The sequence below is a fragment of the Lathyrus oleraceus genome, chromosome 7 (assembly GCF_024323335.1).
Source record: "Lathyrus oleraceus cultivar Zhongwan6 chromosome 7, CAAS_Psat_ZW6_1.0, whole genome shotgun sequence".
Lineage (NCBI taxonomy): Eukaryota > Viridiplantae > Streptophyta > Magnoliopsida > Fabales > Fabaceae > Lathyrus > Lathyrus oleraceus.
Window position 1 is genome coordinate 260,214,466 of NC_066585.1, and position 11,050 is coordinate 260,225,515.

General features: G+C 37.1%; 1 protein-coding gene across 3 annotated transcripts; it reads left to right on the top strand.

Annotated features, from left to right (window-relative positions):
• Positions 1 to 5,226: 5,226 nt before the first annotated feature.
• Positions 5,227 to 9,930, top strand: LOC127101602 (probable arabinosyltransferase ARAD1). 3 transcript variants are annotated; one of them, XM_051039055.1, is made up of 10 exons: positions 5,227 to 5,800; positions 5,893 to 6,066; positions 6,352 to 6,509; positions 6,601 to 6,748; positions 7,043 to 7,158; positions 7,247 to 7,385; positions 8,070 to 8,180; positions 8,427 to 8,495; positions 9,607 to 9,753; positions 9,874 to 9,930. In XM_051039055.1, the coding sequence occupies exons 1-9, from the start codon at positions 5,336 to 5,338 to the stop codon at positions 9,736 to 9,738; spliced, it is 1,512 nt and encodes a 503-aa protein (XP_050895012.1). In that variant the 5' UTR covers positions 5,227 to 5,335; the 3' UTR covers positions 9,739 to 9,753; positions 9,874 to 9,930. The 3 variants fall into 3 exon arrangements, 2 of the variants coding, with proteins under 2 accessions (XP_050895012.1, XP_050895011.1); XM_051039054.1 differs by having other exon boundaries at positions 9,607 to 9,930; XR_007794677.1 differs by lacking the exons at positions 8,070 to 8,180; positions 8,427 to 8,495; positions 9,607 to 9,753; positions 9,874 to 9,930 and adding an exon at positions 7,691 to 7,814 and having other exon boundaries at positions 5,228 to 5,800; positions 7,247 to 7,549.
• The last annotated feature ends 1,120 nt before the right edge of the window (positions 9,931 to 11,050 follow it).

The following is an 11,050-nucleotide window of genomic DNA, read 5'->3' on the forward strand; positions in this document are numbered from 1 at the left end:
GTTTAGTTTTGTCTGTCTGAGTACTAACTGTGTTTGACTGTTTCCAGGTACTTTTAGTTGCTCAGTTCCTTGTGAACTTTTGCTTTGCTTTGCTTAAGCAACTTGCATTGAGGTATAACTTCCTAACTTCATGTAGTCTGGAGACCCGGCTGTTACCGGGCCGGGCAAATAAATGTCTGAAGTCCTCCTTAAGAGGCGATGATTGTGATTGTTTAATTTTGTGCCAAGCAGGTGAAAGTCCTTTAAATAAGGCAATTGGTGGAAGTTAGGGATAAGCAATCTATCCCCCACTATTCAGTTGAGTCTTCTCCTTGCTCCCATCACATGGTTGTAGCATTGAGATCACAAGCCCAAGATCTTGTGCAGTGCACATTGTGTCAGAGTCTCTGAGTATAGAAGGGTTCCCCCATTCTGGACCCATGCTCATTTGTCAGAAGCTCTCCCTGGTTAGGGATAAGAGCTGTGAGGTCTGATCCTCACTTCACCTCTCATCTGCTTCACCTTAGCCTCGTAATGGCAAGGTTAAGAGCAAACCCAGCCCGTACAGACGACTCGCTTCGGCAGTCAAACCTATTGATTGAGCCCCTTGTTTGGCTATAGTGCGTGCTATGTGGATATCTGTTTGAGATGCTTGTTCTCATTTGATGTATGCTTGAATTATTTTGTATGCTTGTGTGCTGGCTTCTTTCCTGGATAGGAGTAGTTTGCTTATGCAAGTAGGATAGAAAACCGAACTTAGGGTAAACGATGCATGACAACACTAGGCTCGAGTCCAGCTCCCTAGTAGTGTGTCTTTCCCTGGTTTCTGGCTAGTAATTCAGTCCCTTTCAGGGGAACTACATCGCCCTGATCCTCGTTCCAGACGAGGTATGTAGGCAGGTGGTCGTGCGAGACCACTCCGGGCAACCTTTTTCTTTTTTGCGTGTGTTTACTTGTTATCTGATTGTGTTTGGTTCGGATGCCGACGTAAGTCCAGTAATTGGCTGTCGGGCTCCACGTTTGCCGTTTTGATTGTGTTTTGGTTCGGATGCCGACGTAATTCCATCCAGTGGTTGTCGGGCTCCATGTTTGCCACCCTTGCTTGTTTGTGTTGTTTTGTGTTGTTTGGCGTGCGTAAGCCGAACTACAGAGGCTCTGATTCTTGTTCCAGACAAGATATGTAGGCATAAGACGCGACGTCTTATCGAGCTCCCTTCTCTTAACCCCACCTGCGTTCCCCGTGTGTGTGTGTGATGTTTAGCAACCTATTCTTTATTCTAGGACGTGGATCCCGTCGAGTACGACGGACATGAGGGGTGCTAATACCTTCCCCTTGCGTAACCGACTCCCTTACCCTTTCTCTCTGGTCGCGAGACCATTTCCTTTCCAGGTTTCTCTGAGCGTTTCCTTTCCCTATTTTGGGATAAATAACGCGCAGTGGCGGCTCTGTGTTGTGTTTTTTATTTGAGCTTCGCCGGTTGATTTTTCGCAGGATGCGACAATAGGGTCCATTTCTCAAGCTCACACGTGCGTCAACACAAACATGGCACAGGATCATCGCAAACTTAGCCATGATATGATTTGTCATTCCATAATACCTCTTATTGAAGTTGACCCGTCAATCAAGGTTAAAACTATTATCTCCCATTGTGTTGCTGTTTTCAAATATACACCGTCGTACAAAAAGGCTTGGTTAGCGAAAACCAAGGCAATTGAACTGGTATACGGTAATTGGGAGGAATCATACAAACAACTTTCGCGCTACCTGGCCGCACTACATTTGTATTCACCTGGGACGATTTCTATAATGGATACCTTGCCGGCACAATCCCCTGATGGAACTCGTCTAGAAGGTAATGGAATATTCCATAGACTTTTCCGGGCATTCCGTCCCTGCATCATCGGTTTCACATTCTGCAAGCCACTTATTCAAGTCGATGGAACTTGGCTGTATGGGAAATACAAAGGATCGTTACTGATGGCGGTCGCACAAGATGGAAATTCTAATATTTTCCCAATAGCCTTTGCATTGGTAGAAGGAGAAACGGCTGCTGCTTGGAGTTTCTTCCTTAAGAATCTCCGAACGCACGTGACTCCACAAGCTGGCATCTGTGTGATTTCTGACAGGCACGCTTCTATAGACAGTGCATACAATAATCCAACAAATGGTTGGCATGACCCCCCGTCTACGCATGTCTACTGCATCAGGCATATTGCTCAAAATTTTGTGCGGGAGTTCAAAGATAATTTCTTGAAGCAAAATTTGATAAACGCGGGGTATGCATTAAACCAACCTGGATTCCAATACTACCGCCGGGAAATAGTGTTGGCAAATTCTGATGTAGGGAGGTGGATCGATAATATTGACAGAGCAAAGTGGACTAGGTCATACGACGACGGGGTGAGGTGGGGCCACATGACAACAAATCTTGTGGAATCAATGAACGACGTCTTTAAGGGCATACGTAACCTCCCGACAACCGCTTTGGTGAGTGCGACCTATTTTCGGATGGCAACGTTGTTCGTAACAAGAGGCAAGCGCTGACATGCAATGTTACAGACGAGTCAAGTATATAGTGATGCCTGCATGAAGTTTATGAGGCAGGAATCTGCCAAAAGCCAGCAGCCATCGGGTTACGGAATTCGACCGTCATGGCCACACTTTTAGTGTCAAGGAAACAATTGACCACAACCAGGGGCTGCCCAGACAAGAGTATAGGGTCCTAATACCAGACTGTTGGTGCGACCGTGGTCAATTTCAGGCCTATCGTATGCCTTGTTCCCATGTCATTGCAGTGTGTTCACACAGCCACTTCGATGCATTGTCGCTAGTGTCTCCCATCTACAAAGTTGCAACATTGCTAAATGTATACGACAATCCCTTTCCGGTGGTAGCATTGGAGGCATATTGGCCAGAGTATGACGGTGAAATTGTTTGGCACAACGAATCGATGCGGTGGAATAAAAGTGGTCGCCCAAATAGCAGGCGCATTAGAACTGAAATGGACGTCGCAGAGAAAATGCAGAGGAAGTGTAGCATATGTAGACAACTAGGGCATAATAAGAACAAATGTCCATATCGTGGATCTAGTTCCACAACATAGTTTTCATATTCATAACTATGTGTACCAATGCTATTAATCAATAAAGTTTACTTTTTATTCCAAATAGAAGATGACACTGGAACAACAAACACAAACACCTAACATTACAACACCAATTACTAAAACAAAAACAAATACTGGAACAAGAACAAGTACTAAAACAAGAACAAGTACTAGAACAATAACAAATACAACAACAACAACACAAACAACCATTAAAATCTAGGAAATTACAACAGTTAACACTATGTCGTCTGATCCATGCATCATTTGGATGCAATCAATGTCGCTTTCAACTTCAACCCACGAACATACCGTTTCTCCAGTTTCAAATGAGATACTTCTTCTAAGCCTCTGAATCCTTCTAATGACTTCACCAGGTTCGTAATCTCCCTCTAACCAAGACATCAAGGACCTTTTTAGTTGGTCCAACGAACGGATGTTCCAAAATTTCATCTCCATTGAGGGTTTCACAGGCGAGAAAATAACATGCCCATCCCTTTTTAAGATTACTGGTTCAGGATCCGGGCGCCTTGATGATGTTCGCTGCCATGACGACGGTCTGGGGGATGCCATGAACTCAACTTGATAGAGAAAGTGATAGGAAATAGTGGTGAAGAAAATGCAAGGAAATAACACTTTATTTATAGGAAAAGATCTAGGTTGTACACCAATGTACTTAACCCTAATTAGTGTCGCACTTGATTAATTAGTCTTAGGGGGAATTAGGATTTGAATTAGGTCATAACTACCAAACTCTAATTATAACCGATCAATAAACCCTAATTATAATTGATTAATTAATCCTAACATGATTAACCCTAATTCTCCCAAAAATTTATAAATAATATTAATTACTTATAAATTAAATTAATATATATATATATATATATCTTGTAAATAACATTATTTATATATATGTATTAATATAAATTAATATAATTTATAATAAATATAAATTAATAAATTTAAAATAACTTAAAAAAGATTTAAAAAAAACATATTAAAAATAATTTAAAAAAAAAAGAAAAGAAAGGGAAACAAGGGTAGGCGCCATTCCTAGTGGCGACTTGCCCTATCTTTAAGGGTAGACGCCAACTAGGGTGGCGCCCATGAATAAAATAGGGCAAAAAATACCCAATTTTGTAATTTTTTTGAAAATGTGGATATTTTTGAATTTTTTTTTCAAAAAATTGAATATTTAAAAAAAACTTCTTAGAATATTACCTAAACTATCAAAATTATTGAGGATACTCTAACACAATATTTGACATTGTACTACAAAATTATAATCAAATCAAAATTAAATTCCAAACACTATAAAAATGTACACTACAAATAGGTATAAAAATGTTTTAAGTAAACCACGTGTTCACAACATAATGTAAATTCTTAAAAGTTGTTCCTTAATAGAAAATCTGATCTATCGATTCATATGTCTTTTCAAAGTAAATTTTGAATAAAATATTTTTAATAACTCTTTTAACAACCTAGTAAGCAATACAAATATCATCATCTTGAATTTATCAACTTAAAATATTGCTGAGATTCCAAAATAACAAGATCAACGACATTCTTGATGAATGACATTCTTGCTTCTGTCTATTTACCATCACTTTAACTAACACTATATATACACAACCAAGTGAGTGTTACTACATTACAATGCATCCCAAATGTGCCTCTAGTAGATACTGCAGATTATAACTTCACAATTTCTACGAATAAAATGTATAGGGATATGAGAATGAAGATGCAACTAAATGTATGTTTGAATGACATTGAAGAAAATATTAATAAAGCATTGGAAATTCTTTAGAATGTGACCCTAAAAACATTCTCCAAGATAAGTTTGAGAAATAAGATAGAAATTGATTTTTTTAAGAAATAGTATAACGATTAATATAGGGTTTGGTTTACTATTCTTTTGGTTCGTAAGAGTTTTGGTCACCTCTCTTTTATTAGTTTTTTTATCTTATTAAAAAAAGACCATAGATTATTTAAAATACTTTTAAATAATACTTATAAATTATTTTATGTTCCATTTTGTTTATTACAATTTAAATATTTTTTATTCATGATTTATAAATTATTGACCCCAAACTTTATAAAACTTAATCAAGTAGTATAAATTACATTCAGTAAGATTAAATCAACTTATTTTAAAACTGTATCTATGACAGTATGCATCTTCTTTCATTCACCGTCCCACTAACATGAACACATCGACAAACACCAACTGATCAGAAAAAATGGCAGGCAAGCAGATCTCAAGATCCAAGTACCGAATCATCCTCATAGCACTCTCCATACTCGGTTTCTCTCTCCTCATCTTCCTCTCTTCTCTCTCTCCTCTCCGCAACTCCTCCCTTTCCTCCTCCGCCCATTTCCACCTCCCCACTTCCCAAACCTCATTCGTCGGCTCCCTCGAACAATTCCTCGCCAAAACCCAATCCTCACCCTCTCTCCCCGATGACACAGTCCCCGAATCAATCACCGATCAACACGTCAAGAATCTCGACGATGCAATCTTTCATTCCGAAACATATAGACTCTATTCCGATCCGTTTTACCCTATTTCTCTTCCTCTTAGGGTTTACGTCTATAACATGCCCTCCAAATTCACCTACGATTTACTCTTGCTCTTTCAAAACACATATAGAGATACCTCCAATCTCACCTCCAATGGTAGCCCCGTTCACCGTCTCATCGAACAGGTTTTCATTCAACTCAATTCAATTCAATTCCATTCCATTAATTTGTTTGTTCCTCTTTTGTTATTATTCTCTGATTGTTTTCGTGAATGTAGCACTCTATTGATTACTGGCTTTGGGCTGATCTCATTGCTCCTCAATCGGAAAGACTCTTGAAAAGCGTTGTTAGGGTTCATCGACAAGAAGATGCAGACTTGTTTTACATACCTTTCTTCACCACTATAAGCTTCTTCCTCTTGGAAAAACAACAATGCAAGGCCCTTTATAGGGTGTGAGTGCTCTTCTAACACTCACATTTATTATTTCACTTGTTTTTCTCTGTTTTCACACTTTCCATTATTTGAACAATTATACAACTTATGCTTTTCTTTTCTGTGGAACACTATTGTATAGGACTTCTTAATTTGCAAGTATTATGGATTTTCGTTTATAGATTATTCACTTGTATAATTTATAGCTGTGTAGAGAGTTTGTTAAGTGCTTTAGGAGAGGTTTATTCAAACTCGCTGTATTTGTTAAACTTTGTGAAGTACTAATTGTTGTTGTGGATGTAGGAAGCTTTGAAGTGGATTACAGATCAACCTGCTTGGAAGCGCTCTGGTGGAAGGGATCACATAATGCCTGTGCATCATCCGTGGTCTTTTAAAACTGTTAGGAGATCTGTGAAGAAAGCAATATGGTTGTTGCCGGATATGGATTCCACGGGGAACTGGTTAATTTCCTAATTTGCAAAGTCTGTCAATAAGATGTTATTGTTTCATTGAGAAGGGCGTTTGGTGATTGCTTTCTAATTCTTTTTTCAGGTACAAGCCGGGGCAGGTTTATCTCGAGAAAGATCTGATTCTTCCCTATGTTGCCAATGTTGATTTTTGTGATGCCGGGTGTTTGTCTGAAATAAATCCCAAGAGAAGCACACTTCTTTTCTTTCGGGGCCGCCTCAAAAGAAATGCGGTAAGTATATTGTGAGATTCATGATTGATTGATTGGTTGGTTGATTTGAATGACCAAACTTTTCTATCTGCATATTAATGCCACTCGAAGTCCGAACATATGCATTTTATTAACATTCCTGTTCAATCTCATGTTAGAGTTACACTTATTGACAATTTTGGAGAATACTTATTGACTTCTATTTTATTAACATTCCTCCTCTTCTTGACTTTGTGCCATTCTCTTAATTTCATTGTCACCGGCATGTCTATAGATCATGTGGTTTAGTTGTCATCCGTGTTTTTCGTATTTTAGGGAGGAAAGATACGCTCTATACTTGTTGCTCAATTAAAGGGAGCTGATGGTGTAATTATAGAGGAGGGGACTTCTGGAGATGGGGGAAAAGAAGCAGCTCAAAAGGGCATGCGCAGGTAATAATAATATAAGTTCAACTCTTGAATATGTGTACCCCGGTTACCTATTTAGTATTAATTATTTGCCTGCGTTCCTCATTGCCAGGTCTTTATTTTGCCTAAACCCTGCTGGTGACACTCCATCCTCTGCTAGATTATTTGATGCCATTGTTAGTGGCTGCATTCCAGTTATAGTAAGTGATGAGCTGGAGCTTCCTTTCGAAGGCATACTTGATTACAGGAAGGTGTGTATGCATTTATATCAAGTAAAATAGTAAATGATCAAATATATTATAAGGTGTGGACAGTTTGGGAAAGTTGCTGAAGGATCATCTGCTATAGCAGAATATGTTTATAAGAGTATATAATGGCCTAATAATTCAGAGAGAGGGAAGGTTAAAATATCCAGGTATCAATAGTATCTTGGACTTGTGGCTATTTTATGATCTCTTCATTTGGTGTATAGAGGAATTAAGTGATAAACAGGACCTGCTTAGGTCTTTGATTAATAATATTATTTTTTCATGACTCATATCGGAACATCAAGCAGATTCTTTCAAAGAAGATTTTGTTTGGTTTGGAGAGAAAAAAAAATACCGAAGCTGAGGAAGAGGAATCCTCAAATGCACTAAAGTGCTCAAGACGGTTGAAAACTAAAAATTCAGCAGGGCTATCCAGTTTCTCTTATTTTCTGTATTGATATTGACAATAGCCACGGGCAAAACACTAGAGAAACTAAAAGAAAAGCATAGACTGCACACATTCACATGATTTTGGCCTCTTTATTATTACCAGAACTTCAAAACACCAATTAAAATTTCTGTAAGGTAGGACACATCCAGTGATCCAAAACTGCATTATCCAGTATGCTATACATGGTTAACCGACAATTCAGAGCTTTATGATTTGTTTGTTTTCCGTACATGCAGATCGCTTTGTTTGTTTCATCCAATGACGCTCTCAAGCCAGGTTGGCTCTTGAAATATTTAAAAGACATTCAACCTGCTCATATCAAAGAATTGCAACAAAACCTTGCCAAGGTTTGTAATCAGGGTCATACATAGTTTTACTTCGCTCCCCCTTCCCTATTTAGTGCTGTCACACAATTATTTTCTCATCAATTATGCAACAACTTACAACTGTTTGTTTACCAATGTCAAGCTGACATATTTTGTGCCCTGTGCAAATATTGGTAGCTATCATTTCGTTAGATATTATCTATTTGCTAAAATTGATATTACATGCATTGTTTTGTTTACCTGGTTCGTGTTTTTTCTCCTTTTCAGTACTCGAGGCATTTCCTGTTTTCCAGTCCAGCTCAACCGTTGGGTCCTGAAGACTTGGTTTGGAAAATGGTTTGTAAACTGCTTGTTTAGTATTTAAATTTATGTTGAGAGTTCATTGAGTGTCTTGTTCCATTGTAGTTTTGGGAAATGAAATGGAATTACGTGTAGATACAATGCACTTTTGATATGTCATTCAGTCCATGTTTATGCTAACTTTATTTTTAGAGGCCGAATGATGAAGTGGGTTAGATTGTGGATTGTTGGTATGTAATGTGATAGGATCAATGAATAAGATACTGGATAACTTGCAATCTGAATTGATGAACTAGGCAAGTTACAACAAAAAGAAAAATAAAACAATGTCTAACATCCAACAGCCGAAGCCAAGCGGCTCCCTTCACCAGAGGAATTTTTTCAGTGACCTAAATATCTCACTAAAACAGCATTCTTGCCTACCTTCTCTCGTTTTCTTAATTTAGACAAGGGTGATCCTGGAGAAGTGTCTGCTTACTGTTTGGCTAGAAACTATAACTACAGCTTTACAATATCTAGATGCTATCAGGTATGCTTAAGAATTTGAGTTAACACAGCTAGTAGGCCAATGAAATGGGTTATTATAAGCTGTTCAAGGGTGAACGGTCATACTGCTAGTAACTTGGGCTTTTTAAGCATATGGTGCTGTTCACTTTGACAGGATAGATGGGTTCCTTCTTAGCTTAAGAATAACGTATTAACTAGCTTACTTGGGCTTCAGTATATGATAATATTTACTTGCAAGCCTAGCCTTGCTTTCATAGGTTTATTAGCTACCAATTAGTTGGTTTACTTTGATTACCTGGGTTATAGTCAAAGATTGGATGGTATTTTCTCTGTAATCTCTATAGGTCATATTGATTTATTCTTTTCTGAAGGACATGCTTATATGTAGATTGAATGTATGTTGGAAGTCACATGAAATATTGATTAAGAATTATAGTTATTGACATTCTAATTTTATAATATGACTTTTGATATTAATAATTATGTTACGATGTTTTGTGAGTCTGTTTCATGTTGAATGTGATATTTCCTAGCTCTTTTTCTTTTGGGCTGGAATGTGTTAATTCTGGAGTCTGTTTAGAAGGAGTGGTGGCAAGTGCCTTTTTGTTTAACTGTTTTTTCCCCTACATGTCTCCTTCAGATGGCCGGCAAGGTAGTGAACATCAAGCTTCACTCCCGAAGATCCCAACGTGTTGTGGAAGGATCTCGAAATGTGTGCACATGTGAATGCAGGCCTGGCAACATTACTAATACTGGATCAACAATCTCTTGAAACTTGAATCACATTGTACTATTACTTGGTGTAGTTGTCTTATTTTTTTATATAGTTGTCTTATACGAAAGGCTATTTTGTTGTACTATTACTTGTTACTAACATGATAAATAATTTACATGTTATCTTCTGTAGTATATCAGCTTTAAATGAATGAAAATGGAAAAGGAAGATCAAAATTACTTATCGTCAGCCGAGTTCGGTGGTGGAAACCATTTTGATGTGACAAATTATAATTATAATGGAGGGAAACCAATTTGATGTGACAAATTATAATTATAATGGGTGGAAACCGTTTTGATGTGAGATTTTGTAGCCAGTCTGGTCAGATTAGCTATGCGAATGTTTCCGCTTGAATGCTTCTCTAGGCTTTTAAGGTTTCTCTTGTCTGTCCACGTTGGCTCAAATCTATAGCGTGAGTTTTGTTTGTCTTTTTCAATTTGGTCTACAAACAACTGAATTGATGGAAATGAGAAATTAGTGATGTTGCATTGTTGATTAGAAATAGTATAATTCAATTTAAATGATTACTGACAATAATAAATGTCCTAGTCATAAAGTGGGGGCAAGAGGAATGGGCAAAAGGAATCATATTTTCATCTTTGATTAGCTATTATTATCATTTTTAGCTTTATTTCGAGTGGATCACGTTTTTTATGTCGCCACTGAAAAGTGCCAAGTATTTCGTGTGGACAAAAGAAAGAAAAAAAATCAGAGGTTTTGATAAAAGGCGTTTTTCTTGTGTAAATAGCAGATGTATAGTACTAGTACATATGTATAATAATTAGTATTTAGTAATGTTATTCCTACTATCACTCTCACACCTCTACACTTATGGATGTTCATTGATTCCAACAAATCTGAATCAGGTCAGACATTTTTTTTTAGTTTGGACAAAAACTGAATCAAATCAATAAAATTCGAGGTTAAATGATTAGGGCAACGAAATTCAAAAATTCTACCATCAAGTCCATCTATCCTATCCGTCTCGAGCAACCGTATTACATTAATTCATATGATTTATATTATTATCATGAAAATTAGTATAAGATATTCAATTGAATGAAAGAAGAAACAAAAAACAAATTAAAATTTTATATTTATTATAGACTATAGAAAATTAATTAATGTAAATTAGATTTATTTTTAAAAATTGCACATTTGTTTCTAATGTATTTCATCAATCCAATCTAAATAAACTAGTTACTTTTCGAATTAAAATATGAAAATTCAATTCAAACCCATCCATATATATTTTTGATTGGTTTGGGTATCAAATTCTCTCAAAATCAAATCAAATTGATTTGCGAAC

Excerpts from the sequence above, each read along its gene's own strand:
- LOC127101602 (XM_051039054.1), top strand. The coding sequence starts at position 5,336 with ATGGCAGGCAAGCAGATCTCAAGATCCAAGTACCGAATCATCCTCATA. Across the intron at positions 6,510-6,600 it reads ATGGATTCCACGGGGAACTG|GTACAAGCCGGGGCAGGTTT; the intron begins GTTAATTTCCTA and ends TTCTTTTTTCAG. Across the intron at positions 7,386-8,069 it reads GCATACTTGATTACAGGAAG|ATCGCTTTGTTTGTTTCATC; the intron begins GTGTGTATGCAT and ends CCGTACATGCAG.